This window comes from Candida tropicalis (assembly GCF_000006335.3).
Source record: "Candida tropicalis MYA-3404 genomic scaffold supercont3.2, whole genome shotgun sequence".
NCBI lineage: Eukaryota > Fungi > Ascomycota > Pichiomycetes > Serinales > Debaryomycetaceae > Candida > Candida tropicalis.
In genome coordinates this window covers 647,492-663,078 of record NW_003020049.1, presented here as the reverse complement: position 1 = coordinate 663,078, position 15,587 = coordinate 647,492, and the positions used below count along the sequence as shown (strand labels likewise).

Genomic DNA, 15,587 nt, shown 5'->3' with positions numbered 1-15,587 from the left:
ATAATCTGCTGCATTTATTTCATATTTCATCCATCTTACCATATTAAAAAAACAAAGGTCAGATGTCTGCATTTGGGAGTGCTACGGTAACCAAGGGGAATCAATCCATTAACAGTAATACATTCATGAACAATAATGATCTGTTTGGTGATCCACGAAGGAATAAAAAGAAACCATTCAAGATGAATGGTTCAACGAATAGTTTTGCCAATTCCAATGCATCTACAGAAGATAGAACCAAACAATCACGAAATAAAAATCTACTGAAACGATTCAATCACAAGAGGGAGAAAAGTGAAACGCCATCGGGAAGTATACGACCAACTATGTCTTCTAATAAAATCCAAGTATTTGACGATCAAGATGTTCAAATAACCGGTCCATTGTTTTTGAATCCTGAATCGTTGGGATTTAGTAATAGAAAGATACAAGATTCTGCTCGACCAGTACCGAAATATTTTTTGACGCAGCCTAAATTATTGCATACACCAGAGTTTACACCTAATCAATGGGATAAAGAGAATCAAGAGAAGATGACAATAATGGAAGTGCAAAATCAAGGTAAAGACTATCAAGGGTTATATGAAGATATGCAGAAATTGAGAGAAATTGAAAGAAGTAAAATGGAAGAATTGGGATTAGTTGATGCAGAAAATTCTGCCAAAGATTTAACTGAAGCAATTTCATTTCAAGGTTCATGTCTAGACATGTGTCCCGTGTTTGAAAGAGTTCGAAGACAATTAGAAAATAATGTTAAAGCATTGGAAAAGGATCCAATGACAAACAAAATATCGAGAGAAAGAGCAGTTAAAGCATTTTCAAGACCTGCAGCTGGTCAACCACCACCATTACCATCCGATGTTAGACCTCCATTTGTATTAAAGCAAACTTTAGATTATTTAGTAGACAACATCTTACTGCAACTTCCAGAAGCCCATTCATTCATTTGGGATAGAACTAGATCAATTCGACAAGATTTCACTTATCAGAATAGTTTTGGACCGGAAGCAATCGATTGTCACGAAAGAATTGTTAGAATTCACTTGCTATCATTGCATATTATGGCTGGTGGAGAAGTTGAATATTCTCAGCAACAGGAATTGGAACAATTCAATAAAGCGTTGCAGACATTAATGGAAATATACCAAGATGTACGTACAAATGGTGGAAGAGCTCCAAACGAAGCCGAATTTAGAGCATATCATTTATTGAGTCATATTAGAGATCCTGATTTAGAAAGACAAATACAGAATTTACCAAACGATGTCTATCAAGATTCAAAAGTACAATTAGCATTAAAATTTAGAAATATCATGACTCAGAATAATGTTGTTGAAAGAGGCGTAACCAATCTTGTGGGAGCATTGAATTTGTATATTGAATTTTTCCGACTTGTCTATAGTGACGAGACTCCATTGTTGATGGCATGTTTATTAGAGACCCATTTTAATGAGGTCAGGTTTTATGCATTGAAAGCGATGTCAAGAAGTTACCATACAAAGACAAGACCTTATTCTTTGACAAGATTACAGGAAGTGTTGGGATATGATTCACCAGAAAAGTTGATCAAGTTTCTTAATTATTATGAAATCGATACAGTGAATGTAAATGGGGAAATCTGCGTGGATTTGTTCAATAAAGATAAATTGGAGAAGAAATACAAATTGAATTCATTTCTTGACAAAGCAAAATATTCACCACCTTATTCCAGCCAGTTGGATAGAAAATACAACGGGCAAGATTTGAAATCGTTTGTTAATAGTGGACGTCCTAATAATATGACCAAATTTGATAATCAACCAATAGTTATAAAACCCAAATCAATTTCAGTTGCTTTTCAACCGCCAAAGCTCCCAGCAACGAACCAATTCCAGTCAAGTTTCACTTCAACTTCAACTTCAACTTCAACTTCAACTTCAACTGGAAATGCAACTATCAAACCTGGATTATTTAAACCACTTCAACAAACAGACAGTGGGATCAAAACACAAACATTTCAATTTGCACCACCTCCTTCTGTGACACAAGCAAGTAACAATATTACATTTCAAGAAAAGCCAAAAAGTGAACTTGCCACTGAACCTGTCGCTAAACCATCATTCCAATTTACTCCTAATGCACCAATATCAAACAATCAATTCAATGTAGCTCCTTCACAACCAAAGGCTACTGCCCCAGCAGATGAGAAACCAAAACCAAAGTTAAATTTTGGATTTTCAAAGTCGGTTGCATTTGAACAGCCTTCGGATCCAAAAATTTCCGTGTCTCTTAATCCTCCAGTATCCAAGGAAGCATTAAAACCTATTTTGAAACTAGATCAAAAGATGACACCTACTCCAACTCCACCTCCACCTCCAGATACCTTGCAAGCATCGACAGTTAGAGTCCCAGCACCGCTACCACCACCAGCGAAGAAGAAGCTTACTGAGTTGTCAAAATTTCCTCAAGCGCTTGATCAAATTTATCAGACTATATTTCAACGCACTGTCAGTTCGGAGTTACAAGTTGTTTTGAGTAGAATCTTTAATGATTTCCATGCTGCCAATGAAAGAAAAAGAATTATCAACTTATTAGGAGAAGAATTATATGATGCATTCTTCTCTGATATTGTGTATGAGTTAACATATGAAGCTAAAGCGTATCAGTTTTATGTTTTGAATTTAAAGAAAAGATGTTTAAGATCAATTATCAGAAACGGTAAAAAGGCAATGAAAAAATTCAAAGAGAAAAATATGAAAATGGAAGAGTTAAGATCTATAAGTTTAAACAAAAAAATGAAGAGAAGAAGTTCGGTATCAAGTATTGATAGTAACACGTCGATTATGCTGGTCAAGAGAAGAAAACACAATGAAAGTTTCAATGATATTAGTTTGATTAACGAAAAACAACATGAAGTACATGAATTATGGGCTCCAATTGATTTAAAGAAATTTGTTGATGAATGTTCCCAAGATTTACATTTGAAAATTAGTGAAGAAAACTTGGATTTAAATTTTGTTTTGGTTGTTGAAAATTGGAGGTCACTGTATTCCAAATGGTTAAATTCAAAGTTAAATTTAAAAGCAAACATGAGATTACTGGTCTATGAAAATTTTATCCAAAATGATAAGATTGATTTAAATATAACTAGCTTACCGGGGAATAATGATTTGACTAAAGATTTTTTTAACAAGTCATCGTTTGTGTTATTTGAATGTGGATTAACATTACCAACAAACATGTCTATCGAAGACAAATTGAAGAAAGATGAAAGAGTATTGAATAAGATTATTTCATTGGTTGATAAGTACAGTTATTATAAAGCCCTGATTATTATTACCTTCTGGGATGTTTCTGAATCAGGAATATCAAGTCAAGATGTCGCAAAGCATTTAAACTTGAGCAAGTATACTTCGATCTCCAATTTACAAAACTTGGTGTTGTGTGATATGACAGTTAAAAATGGCAATATCAACAGTATTCTATCACAAGCATTAACCAAGGTCGCACATGATTTTACTGGTAATTTAACTTCAAGAGGTATTAAAAATGAAGTCAAGCAGGACAGATTGAGAAGAGCACTGCTGAAAGAAATCTCATCAACAAATACTCCACAGAATGAAAAAATTGACAAACTAGAATCCAAATTGATGGAGAAAGCAAAGAATTTGAGGAAATATGAGTATTTGAATAATCATTTAAATAACAATAATTCCAAAGGTTTCCACCATCCAAGGAATGTATCTATGAATACTAATATGAATAAGTCGTCCATGATAAATTTCCTTGCAAATAAGACTCTTTACACCAACCCCAATAATAGCTCATTTTTAAATTCATCAATCATGACAAATACTAATGATAGTGTGCTTAAGGGGTTTGGGACAGGAGTTATTGAAGAAAGTACACCATCTGCATCACCTAAAAGTAAAAAGAGAAAAGCTGAAGGTAGCTCAAGTAGTTTAAGTCAATTACAAGAGTTGACAGCCAGTATTAAGAAGAGGTATAAGAAATAGACAGGAGACATTAAACAATAATACATATAAAAGAATTATAGTTTAATTTTTTAGTTTTCAGTTCACCCACTTGGTAGTTGCATGAAGTTTTCTTTTTTTTTTTTCTTTTTCTTTGTATTGTTACCAAGATAACGGCAAATAAAAATGTCACTCACTCACTCGCTACAACCGGAAATTCGGTTATTACTTGAACATGCCGTGAGGTATGGATTTAGTTTATATATATATATTTATAGTAATTATCTAATGATAAGTGTATGTGTATTCTCAAGAAGACCAAATTGATAACATTAATCAATTTCTGCAGGTAGATGGCTCACGTGCATTCAATTAATGAAGGAAATTTCTTTTCTTTACAATCGATTTTGGTTTATGCTGTTCATTTTTTTTTCTTTTTTTTTTTTTTCTTTTTTTTCCCTCTTTCAACAAAACCAAACAAATAACAACGAAAAAAAAATTAAAGCAAGAATTTCGGTTATTTCATCTTGTTTCTCTCTTTTTTTTTATTTTGAATTTAAATATTAGAACTGCCACTATCTTTATTACCAATTAATAGAGTAAATTGTTGGGAACATAAATATATTCATAGAATTACTTTAAGATGGATCTTTTAAAAGACGCAGCTAAGAACTTGAACCTTTATGAAGTCAAGGCATATGTCCGTAAAGCACAAAATGGTATGTATTTTTGATTGATTCAACTATTGATGAGAAGAAACCTATTATTAATTGATACTAACATTTGAAATTAGTTGCTATGAATTTGACTGAAATGGAATCAAAAGTTCGTGAAGCCACTAATAATGAACCATGGGGAGCATCTAGTACATTGATGTCACAAATTGCTGCGGGTACTTATAATTATCGAGAACGTGAAGAAATTATTGCATTTATATTTCGTCGATTCACTGAAAAAGCAGCCAATGAATGGAGACAAATTTATAAATCTTTACAATTGTTGGAATATTTGATTAAAAATGGTTCAGAAAGAGTCATTGATGACGTCAGAGCCAATGTTTCATTGATTCAAATGTTGAAATCTTTCCATTATATTGATTCTAAAGGAAGAGATCAAGGTATTAATGTTAGAAATAAAAGTAAGAATTTGATTGCATTTTTGAATGATGATAATCAAATCAGAACTGAAAGAAAGAAAGCTAGACAAAATGCAAAGAAATTTGGTGGTGTGGCATCCTCTGCAATGGGAGGAAGTAGTGCGCCAAGTTTTGGTAGTAGTTCTTCTTATGGTGGCAGTTATAGTGCTGATGACGATGATTTCCAAAACAATAGAGTTTATGGTGATGGTGGTGTTTATGGTGAGCGTTTTGCCGATACTGCTGAAGAATACAATGTTAGATCCTCAAGTAGAGCTTCTCCAGCTTCTGCTTCTACTCCCGGTTCAGGTGCTACTGGTGCAACTTCTAAATCCAAATCTAAACCAAGCACCGCTACCACCACCACTACATCATCTGCTACCACTAAGAATGATTTGATTAGTGATTTATTAGATTTTGATGACAATGCAGGTGCTTCCAAAAACACCGTTTCCAATGTAGCTGAGGAAGATGATGATGACGAATTTGATGACTTTGTTGGTGCCCCTGCTAGTAGTGGACAACAACATCAACAACCACAACAACAAAATTCATTTTTCCAAGCTCAACCAGTTGCAAACACACAATTCCAACAACAACAGCAACAACAACCATCATTATTCCAAGCACAACCAGTTACCAATACTCAAACTCCACAAATACAAAAGACCCAAAAGGACGATCCTTTCAAGGACCTTCTTTCTGGATTCAAAGCTCCGGCTACAAAACCTGCAAATAATACAAATTCAACTCCTACTAGCACCACAAATGCTACAAATGGAGATTTTGATTTCTTATAGGTGTCTCTTTTATATACGAATTTTCTCCAATTCTTGATGTTTCAGTTTTTTTTTTTCTTTATTTTTATACATTTCAATAAATCTAATTTGTACAAGAAGGTTTTGTAAGATTTAGTTTAGGATACCATGTAATATTCTCTGGTTGAAATATTTTAGTTTTTACAACACGAGTTTTGCAACTTGCAAATGACTCACATAAAGATAGGTTGATAATACCACGACACACCACACAAGAACACCAATTCCTCTTAAATCTAATGACGTATACTCATAATTAACAATCTTCATAATACAAACCTGTGGATAGTATACTTCAAAGTGTTCAAAGGAAACAGAAACGTTCCTAAATAGTCGTGTACCCAAGCTCAGCGATGGCAACAATTACTCCCAATGAGAGGAGAAAGGGGATCGAAAAAAAATTCTGTCCAATCCTTCCCCCACGAACAACCATAGAAAAAAAAAAAGAGAGAACGAAAAATACTTCGTTTTGCTTCTACTCTTTTTTTTTTTTTTTTTTTTTTTTTTTGGAAATTCCATTAACCAATTGACTTTCAATAATGTTTAGAAACACTTTAACCAAATCTTTAAACTTAAATTCAGCTAGATTATTTTCTACTACTCCAAGAGCTTGGGGTACCAAAGTTTTTTTCAACACTTCTATTAATGGAGAAAAACAACCATCAATTAAGTTTGAATTATATGATGATGTTACTCCAATTACTGCTGAGAATTTCCGTGTTTTAGCTACTGGTGAAAAAGGTGTTGGTTATGCTGGTTCTATTTTCCACCGTATCATTCCTCAATTCATGTTACAAGGTGGTGATTTTGAAACTGGTCAAGGTTATGGTGGTTATTCTCCAACTCATAACAATGATAAATTCGATGATGAAAATTTCATCAAAAGACACGATAGACCAGGTTTATTATCCATGGCCAATGCTGGTCCAAATACTAATGGATCTCAATTTTTCATTACTACTGTCCCATGCCCTTGGTTGGATGGTAAACACGTTGTCTTTGGTGAAGTCATTGATGGTTATGATGTTGTTAAGAAAATCGAAGGTCTTGGTTCTCCAAGTGGTAAACCAGCTGCTAAAATCGTTATCGAAGAAAGTGGTGAAGTCAAAGAATAATTGACTTACATGTAAATAAAATCCTGGATTATTAAATAAATATATATATATTCGCTATATTTTTTTTTTTACAAAAAAGAAAACTACATGCATGTAATTATGGATAGTTAGAATGAACTCTCCGTTTATTTGTTTCGTTCTTTTCTTATTTGTTTCTTTATCTTGGTTAGTGTATACAAGTGATTAATCAAAAAAGAAATCTATTGTTTGAAAATTGGATCTTCGTTAACTTTGATCAAATCTTTTGGTTGTTTCTTTTTCAATTCAGCCAATTTATCATAATCACCAGCCAAGATTCTAGAAACAACCAAATCATCTCTATCTTGAATTTCTCTCTTAGATTTACCTTCATTACTCAAGAATTCTTTAGCCTTAGCAGTATCACCATGGAAATAATCTTCCATAGCTCTCAATCTCAATTCTTTTTCAGCCCAATCTGGACCTTCCAATTCTCTTAATTTAGTTTGTTGGGTATATTTAACATAGAAAACATAAGCAAAAATTGGTAAAACAATGTAAAAATATGGAATTTCCCAACCTTCAGCTTTTGAAGTTTCTCTAATAATTTTCCATTTTAATTCTCCAGTGTTGGCATCTTTATATGGAATTTTATCAATAATTTTACCGGAATCTTTAGAAACAAATCCAAAATGACTTAAATCTTGAGAATTATCTTTAAATAATTGTAATTGTTCTTTTGGAATACCTGGTAATATCCAATTCCATTCAGAATAGTTTCTTTTATAATACAAGTTTTGTAAATCAGCAATAGTCTTAAATTCAGAATCAGTTGGTACTCTAGCAGTTCCATCAGGGTTACTGTAGATCTTGGCAACATTAGGTAAAGTATCTAATTTCTGACGGATTTCTTGTTCCAATGAGTAACTGAACTTTTGAGGTTTATATTTCAACAAAGTGAAAAGTGGTGATTTGAATGTAAACTTCATGATTAATGCGGTGAGTTTCAGGAATAATTAATACGTAAAGAAGGAATTATAAACAATAGTAGAAAATGAATAGTATTTGTCTGTGTGTATGTTTTTATCTTCCAATGAATATCTCTTCCTTATACTTGTAATCGACTTCTAGGATTTTCTCTAGGATGTTTATTTTCAATCAAATTTTATTGGTTCAATTCTGAGCGAGACACACAATACAAAACGAGAGAGAGAGAAAAAAAATCTTTGCTTTGAAAAAGTTTTCAGTTTTTACAGTTTATTCCTAATTGGGAAAGTTTACATGTTAGAGCAAAGAAAAAGAGCGAAATATCTGTCTATGTATTAACTCTTAGTGGTTCCAAAACTACCAAACCCCATAAGTTTGTTAATATCATCATTTGCTGAAGACGAATCATGTTCCAACTTTTGTTTCTTTCTTTGCTTTTGGACATTCTTTCTATTATTTCGTTTCTGTTTCTTCTTCTCTTCAAATTGTCTTCTTTTTTCAACTCGTTCTTGGAATGATAATCCCGATTGATCATTTTCAAGGCTATTCTTTTCACGTATGCTTTTAGCAACCAACCTTTCCATTGTAGACACCACTTCTTGTAAACTTGCTCTTCGTATACCACCTTCTAATAATTCTTGATTCTGTGCGGTATCGCCTTTACTGGAATTCACCTGATTTAGTTTACTAATATGTTGTGGAGAATTCAAATGATCAATCAATAATAAATTATCTCGAAATGATACATCACATATAGGACAAAAGAATCCAAATCTTTTATTCTTCCCATATGTAGTTGTAGTTGTTGATAATTCTGGAGTTATAAGGTTATATTTCTTAACTGCTTTTATCAGTTGGTCTAATAGTTTGTTTCTTTGTTTAATATATTCCAAAGATGATGAATCATCTTCAATTTGATGTGCTGGGATTGTCTCTGATACAGTAGGCTTCTTTTTCAATTTAGCTTCTTCGGCATATGCTTCAAGATTCCATTTCTTTCTACCATATTGATCAGTAGTGATCTTTTCGTTGTTTGACATGTTGTGCTGATAATGTTTGTGTATTCTGATACTTGGAGAATTCTTTTTTTTTATTATTTGATTTTTGTTTATTCATTTCTAACGCGTCAATCTCCACAACTGCATCTCACCAAACGATCAACATCAAATCATGACTAAAACGACTAAGAATGGACCCAAAAGTGATATATTATCAATGATGAAGAAGGATGGTAAAGTAACAAAACCAAGTGTTAGTAGCAAGCCAAAATCATCTACCCCAGAAACCCATATCGAAGAAAAAGTCAACAATTCTGATCCTTCATCATGGCAAGTTATTGGTAGTCATTTAATCAAAAAGCTTCCGTCATCACTCTCAATATCCATAGATAAGATTAAAATTGCGGCATTTGACCTCGATGGGACGTTAATCAAAACGAAATCAGGAGGTAAATTTGCTCGTGGACCAGATGATTGGCAATGGTGGAATGATAATGTTGTTGAAAAATTAGTTGAATTTCATAAAGATGGTTATGTTATTGTTATATTTAGTAACCAAGGTGGTGTATTGGCAGTTCCTAAATCAAGCAAATCGTATATAAATTTTACAACAAAATTGAACCAAGTCACTAAAGAATTGCAATCACATGGGATTGAACTGAATTTGTTCATTTATGCATCTCCAAAGAGACCATCTGGTAAGAAGAGTCAAACATTGCCAAATTTAAGTAGCGATCTGTTACATGCTAGTATGAGAAAACCACAGTCAGGGATGTGGGATAGTTTCTTACAGGATCTCAAAGACAAAGATGTCTTACAAGAGGTTGATTATGATAATAGTTTTTTTATTGGTGATGCAGCAGGACGAAAGAAGGATTTTCTGGATAGTGATTTAGAATTTTCTAAAAACATAAACCTAAAGTTTCAAACCCCCGATGAATTATTTACAAATTGATAGAACTATATATGTACAAAATCTAGAGATCTTCCATCATAATCTCTTCAAATTCTTCATCCATTGGATCAAATTTATCAATCAAAGTCTTAGCTCTACCAACAGAATCGAAATAACCATCAACATTTTGAATAGCACGTTGTTCTTCTTCATTCTTGTATTTTGGTAATTCATTCAACATATCAAAATGTAAAATCAAACATTTTTGAACATCCGCAACATCGTTTTCAAATTTAATTGCTTCAGCAGTAGTTTGTGGATAATTCTTAATAATAAAATTAGTTTCAAATGTACCTTGTCTTGTATTCAGATAATTGTTAATTTCTTGTTTAACAAGAGCAGTAATTAAACCTTGTGGATATGGTCTTTTTTGTTCTTCCAAATCATGTAACAAATAATGGTATCTTAAACCTTCATCTTGTTTTTGTTGTTCAATTAATTCACTTGGATCAATGATCTTAACATGAGTACCTTCGTCTTTAGACTTTAACAAATTAACAATCTTGTCCAATTGTTCATTATCATTAATATAAGGAATAACATAGAATTTGTATTTAGAACTTAAATCACCACTAATTAATTTGTTTCTTCTCTTGACACCAGTTGCCTCTTCATATTGTTGGAATTCACGTTCGGAAAAGTCCTTCTTGACGGTTTTTTTGTCAACTCTGTTAGCAACATAATAAATAAAACCCCAAGATAAGACAATCATATAGAATAAGTATCTTAAAACAGGTTCCTTCTTTCTTTGTTTATGAATGATAACATAGTTTCTCTTGATAATATTAACCGGGCTTTGATTAAGGAATGAGGAATATTTCGGAATCCTGGAAGAAGTTATAAGTCTTCTGGAAAACAATTGAGGTTGTAATCTAGTTAAAGATCTAGTAAACATGAAAGATAACAAGTGTTGTTTGGGTTAGAGTAGGTGGTTTGTATTCAATAAACCTGATGATCTATTTATTATCTCAGAAAGAGAGGTAATTGGAAAATCAGGTCTTTTTTCCTTGGTTTAACATCCAAAGTCTATCGCACCAAATTTGATTGGGAAAAAACAAAAAACAAAAAAAAAAAAAAAATCAAAGAGAATGAAAAATTGAGAAAGGAAAATTTTTTAAGTACTAGAGCCTACAGTTGAAAGAGATTATTTGAAACAGGGACCATACATCATCAACCATGTCATCTTTAGTACAATTATCTAGATTCTGTGCTCATTTGAAGAACAGTTTGAATGTCACCATGAGTAAAACCTCACTTCCATATAACAGAACAAATTTACAAGCAGCCATGGCATTATATCAACAAGGTTTTATAAGTTCGGTTCAAAGAGGTTCAACAGAAGGTCCAGATTTAGTGCCTACAGAAGCAACTCCAGATAATATAACCTCTAGAAGACTATGGGTAGATTTAAAATACAGAAACAATCAATCTGTCATAAGTGAATTAAATTTGATTTCAAAACCAAGTAGAAAAATCAATTTGACATCAGAAGAAATCAAAGCATTTGCATCTGGTTTAAGAGTAAGAAACCTTCCTCCTTTACAACCAGCTGAATGTGTTTTTATTGAAAATGATAGAGAGGTTGTCGAAGTTCAAGATGCCGCTAAAAGAGGTTTGTCCGGTCAAGCTTTATTTAGAGTTAGATAAATATTCAATATCTTTTGGACATGAATTACTATTATTATTATTCATCATTTTGATATTATTGTACATAGTCTCAAACTACTTAATATATTCCCTATATATATTTTGCGGTCTGTATTAACGAAATAATCACAAGGCGACTTTCTGTGTAGATCCACTGCCATTCCAATTTGTCATATCGACTTGCCAACCTTTCCATACCATCAATTTTTCTCTGAAATCATCAGTGGCATTGAATTTGGTGAAACTTTGTTGCGATATTGATGCATAATCGTTTCTTGTAAATACAGGTTTGGCTGGTTTAATAGTATCCTTATAAGTAGCTGTAGGACTTGTGATATTTGCACCACCAGAAGAAACAGAAGATGTTAAAGCTTTCAAATTCTTGTTTTCTAATTCTAAGGAATTTATCTTGTCATTTAAATCCATCTTTGAAAGTTTCAAATCGGTGTTTTCGTCACGTAACTTTTTGATGGTTGACTTTTGTTGCTCTATGGTTTGCTTCAACTCTTCAATTTGTTTTTCAAGATCAATAGTTGATTGAGATGTGGAAGGTGATGTCTCTCTCCCTTGATTCTAAAGCAGGCTCCTTTGGTGCCTCTTTGGTCTTCGTAGTTTCTTCCTCCTTAGTTTCTTCCTCCTTAGTTCTTCCTCCTTAATTTCTTCTTCCTTAGTTTCTTCCTCCTTAATTTCTTCTTCCTTTTCTTCTTCCTTTCTTCTTCCTTTTCTTCTTCCTTTTCTTCTTCCTTTTCTTCTTCCTTTTCTTCTTCCTTTTCTTCTTCCTTTTCTTCTTCCTTTTCTTCTTCCTTTTCTTCTTCCTTTTCTTCTTCCTTTTCTTCTTCCTTTTCTTCTTCCTTTTCTTCTTCCTTTTCTTCTTCCTTTTCTTCTTCCTTTTCTTCTTTCTTTTCTTCTTTCTTCAGCTCATCTTCAACCTTTGATTCATCAATTGATGGTTCTTCAGGAGCAGGTGTATTTTCAGCAGTACTTTCTTCAGCACTTTCAGATTTCTTACTCTTCTTAGACTTCTTCTTTTTCTTCTTTTTCAATTCTTCGAATTTCTTTCTTGCTGCTTCTAATCTTTCTTCTTTAGATAATTCAGTATCTGAAGTATCTTCAGTTAATTGTTCTTGCTCCTTATCTGACATGATTGTAGTTTAGTGTGTGGCCACTTGTACTATAGGTGGTCAACTTTATTGTCGTACCTTTTTTTTTTGCTCTCGCTCTCTTTTTCCTCCCTCTGGATTTTTTTTCTTACAGTTGTATTTTCCTACAACATGTGAACTTGATAACACCTAGTCTTGTCTTAGAATGAAAAACAAGTACAACCACACCAACCAATCAATTAACTCTGGAGCATTGAGATATAAGATAGTCAGGTATCACTGAAATTTAAATCACATCTAAGTTCTTACCAATTATACCGTTACCGTAACTGCAACGGCCAAGCATGAGCCAAGATCAAATAACTTAAACTAAATCTCCAGCAGAGTTGAACGGATAATTTTACTGTATCCGGTTAGTTTAAATTTTATTCAACTCTAAGATGAACAGCCTCTTATTTGTCTTCTTCTCTTTTGTATCTCAACTGAGATACCCAACAATTAAATCAACGGTCTCTGAACTATCACCAACAGCCGTGTTCTTGTCCTCCCCTTCCCCCTTCCCCTCCCCCTCATGTTTAGAGACAATGGTCATTGGTATTTATAATTCTTGATCTTTTGGAGGTGGATTCCCGAGTTGAAAACGAGCGGTTACATCTATTTCCATATCCAACATGGGGGGAACCTTTATCAGATTATCTTGTTGCGTTATCTATGACAATGGTGGATGCTTGATTAGCTAATGATAATCATTCTATGTGGGAGTACATTTCTTCATAGTTCGTTATAGAAATTCTAAGCAAACTGTTATAAATAAGAAGCGCTTCATATTTCTAGAATAGTCAAAGATTCCGCTCCTCGAAATAGAAAGAGACGCAATTTTTAGGGTTTTGTGCGTGTATGTGATTTTTCAGTTATCTCCACCTCACCCACAAACTAAATTGATAATGCAAATTCCATAAAAAGAAGTTGCTATTGTATTGATATGAACAGTATCATGAGGTCATTGATTTGTTTAATATATAAAGCTATGAATCATCTACCCGAAATCAAAATCCTTCTGAGTTTCACAACCATTAGAACAAACAATAATAATATCCTACAATGAGTGACAATTCCGAGGTTGTTGAAATCAATCATTATGAGATGGTACCCGGTACTGTTCAATTAATTGATATAACAGGAACATTAGATGTTCAAAAAAATGGAGATGATTCAAATATTATTTTACAACCACAACCTTCTTCTAATCCAAATGATCCACTTCGTTTTAGTACGCGTAAAAGAAGACTTCAGTTTTTGTTATTATTCGTATGGTGTGTTTTACAAAGTGCCACGTCTAATTTCACAGGACCTTTGTATGACGCATTTGTTGAAGATTTACACGTTACTTATGACCAAATTAATGATACTGCTGCGTTATGTTTTACTGGGTTAGGTGTGGGTGTAGCTATTGTGCAACCTTGTGCTGCTAAATTTGGACAGCGTGTGGTTTATTTATCTTGTACATTAATTGCAATCATTGCTTGTATTGTTGGAGGAACTGCAAAAGGATTAACCCTGTTGTATATATTTAATTTATTATGTGGATTTGGTGCTGCTCCTGTTGATTCTCTTGCTGAAGTTACTGCTACAAACTTGCATTTTCAACATGAAAGAAGTATGGCTGTTGCTATGATCATCATGGCTTTGTATGTTGGTTGTTATGGAGGTCCAATTATTGCTGGGTATATTACAGAGAACCTTGGGTGGAGATGGTGTTATCATATTCAAATCATCTTATACTGTGCTTTGTTTGTTGTGATGTTTTTCCTGTTTGAAGAAACTACCTTCAAGAGAGATACTGAGAAGGAAGACGAGTTTGAAGAAAAGATACTTCATCAAGTACAATCAATGCAATCCAAAGAGTTTGATCCATCTGCAACCATACAAGAGAAACTATATGAAAAGGATTGTGTAGAGGAAATTTCTACATCTTCCGCTACAAAGAAAACCTATTGGCAAAGAATGAAATTAATTCAAACTGAACAAGCAGATACTAGATCCTGGTTGCATATTTTCATTAGACCAATATTTTTGATCTATTTCCCAGCAGTAATTTGGGCAAGTGTATGTTATGGTGCACAAATGATGTGGTTGAGTTTAATGGCAAATACCCAAACATTATTCTATGCCAGTGAACCATACAACATGTCTGCAGACAAGGTTGGATTAACCAATTTATCACCTTTGATAGGTGTTATTTTCGGTATGCTTTATGGTGGTCAATTTGTTGATTGGTTTTCTATTCAAAAAGCAAAACGCAATAGTGGTATTCTGGAACCGGAGCATAAATTATGGACCATGGCTATTCCATTAGTTACTAATGCAGCTGGTTTGATCGCTTATGGATTTGGTCCTTATTATAAAGCCCACTGGGCTATCTCTGTTATCGTAGGTCAAGGATTACTTGGATTTTCCATGGCTGCAACTGGTTCTTTATGTTTGTCTTATGGTGCTTTTGATTGTTATCATAAATTAGCAGGTGAAAGTGTTGTCTTGATTTTATTTATTAGAAACATGATTGGTATGATCTTTTGTTTTGTTTGTCAGCCTTGGATTAATAGCGGAATTATCTCAACTACAGTAACAATGTGTGCTTTATCAGTTGTCATTAATGGAGCTGTCATTGTATTCTTGGCTTATGGTAAGACTTTCCGTAGATGGACAGCAGATCCATATTCAAGATATAGCGATCCAAACTATGGTCGTATTTAGGCGTAGTTTGATCAAATATGAAAATACATACAATATAATACTGTCAAAAGTCGTGTATTTAGAACGTAGTTTGATACTGTCGATCCAGCCCCGTTCTCCCGGTATGCGCGCGCAAAAAAAAAACGAACGGAAGTAAGATCCCGGTGAAAATTGTCAATTACACTTAG

At 33.3% G+C, this 15,587-nt stretch overlaps 10 protein-coding genes across 10 annotated transcripts; 6 read left to right on the top strand and 4 right to left on the bottom strand. All coding sequences in view use genetic code 12, as the record gives it.

The window, feature by feature from the left end:
• Positions 1 to 62: 62 nt before the first annotated feature.
• On the top strand, positions 63 to 3,995 carry SAC3 (Sac3p; the record flags this gene model as incomplete). Its single annotated transcript, XM_002547031.1, has 1 exon — positions 63 to 3,995. The coding sequence occupies one exon, from the start codon at positions 63 to 65 to the stop codon at positions 3,993 to 3,995; it is 3,933 nt and encodes a 1,310-aa protein (XP_002547077.1).
• A 756-nt stretch (positions 3,996 to 4,751) lies between these two features.
• Positions 4,752 to 5,888, top strand: ENT3 (Ent3p; the record flags this gene model as incomplete). The annotated part of the gene is made up of 1 exon (XM_002547030.1): positions 4,752 to 5,888. One exon carries the CDS (start codon positions 4,752 to 4,754, stop codon positions 5,886 to 5,888), a length of 1,137 nt encoding a protein of 378 aa, XP_002547076.1.
• A 557-nt stretch (positions 5,889 to 6,445) lies between these two features.
• CPR3 (peptidylprolyl isomerase) lies at positions 6,446 to 7,021 on the top strand (the record flags this gene model as incomplete). The annotated part of the gene is made up of 1 exon (XM_002547029.1): positions 6,446 to 7,021. One exon carries the CDS (start codon positions 6,446 to 6,448, stop codon positions 7,019 to 7,021), a length of 576 nt encoding a protein of 191 aa, XP_002547075.1.
• Positions 7,022 to 7,221: 200 nt separating this feature from the next.
• CTRG_01380 (uncharacterized protein) lies at positions 7,222 to 7,968 on the bottom strand (the record flags this gene model as incomplete). The annotated part of the gene is made up of 1 exon (XM_002547028.1): positions 7,222 to 7,968. One exon carries the CDS (start codon positions 7,966 to 7,968, stop codon positions 7,222 to 7,224), a length of 747 nt encoding a protein of 248 aa, XP_002547074.1.
• Positions 7,969 to 8,301: 333 nt separating this feature from the next.
• On the bottom strand, positions 8,302 to 9,006 carry CTRG_01379 (U4/U6-U5 snRNP complex subunit; the record flags this gene model as incomplete). The annotated part of the gene is made up of 1 exon (XM_002547027.1): positions 8,302 to 9,006. One exon carries the CDS (start codon positions 9,004 to 9,006, stop codon positions 8,302 to 8,304), a length of 705 nt encoding a protein of 234 aa, XP_002547073.1.
• A 130-nt stretch (positions 9,007 to 9,136) lies between these two features.
• CTRG_01378 (polynucleotide 3'-phosphatase) lies at positions 9,137 to 9,919 on the top strand (the record flags this gene model as incomplete). Its single annotated transcript, XM_002547026.1, has 1 exon — positions 9,137 to 9,919. The coding sequence occupies one exon, from the start codon at positions 9,137 to 9,139 to the stop codon at positions 9,917 to 9,919; it is 783 nt and encodes a 260-aa protein (XP_002547072.1).
• A 22-nt stretch (positions 9,920 to 9,941) lies between these two features.
• On the bottom strand, positions 9,942 to 10,814 carry CTRG_01377 (uncharacterized protein; the record flags this gene model as incomplete). The annotated part of the gene is made up of 1 exon (XM_002547025.1): positions 9,942 to 10,814. The coding sequence occupies one exon, from the start codon at positions 10,812 to 10,814 to the stop codon at positions 9,942 to 9,944; it is 873 nt and encodes a 290-aa protein (XP_002547071.1).
• A 281-nt stretch (positions 10,815 to 11,095) lies between these two features.
• On the top strand, positions 11,096 to 11,566 carry CTRG_01376 (mitochondrial 37S ribosomal protein MRPS8; the record flags this gene model as incomplete). Its single annotated transcript, XM_002547024.1, has 1 exon — positions 11,096 to 11,566. One exon carries the CDS (start codon positions 11,096 to 11,098, stop codon positions 11,564 to 11,566), a length of 471 nt encoding a protein of 156 aa, XP_002547070.1.
• A 638-nt stretch (positions 11,567 to 12,204) lies between these two features.
• CTRG_01375 (uncharacterized protein) lies at positions 12,205 to 12,708 on the bottom strand (the record flags this gene model as incomplete). The annotated part of the gene is made up of 1 exon (XM_002547023.1): positions 12,205 to 12,708. The coding sequence occupies one exon, from the start codon at positions 12,706 to 12,708 to the stop codon at positions 12,205 to 12,207; it is 504 nt and encodes a 167-aa protein (XP_002547069.1).
• Positions 12,709 to 13,767: 1,059 nt separating this feature from the next.
• Positions 13,768 to 15,420, top strand: CTRG_01374 (uncharacterized protein; the record flags this gene model as incomplete). Its single annotated transcript, XM_002547022.1, has 1 exon — positions 13,768 to 15,420. One exon carries the CDS (start codon positions 13,768 to 13,770, stop codon positions 15,418 to 15,420), a length of 1,653 nt encoding a protein of 550 aa, XP_002547068.1.
• Positions 15,421 to 15,587: the final 167 nt, after the last annotated feature.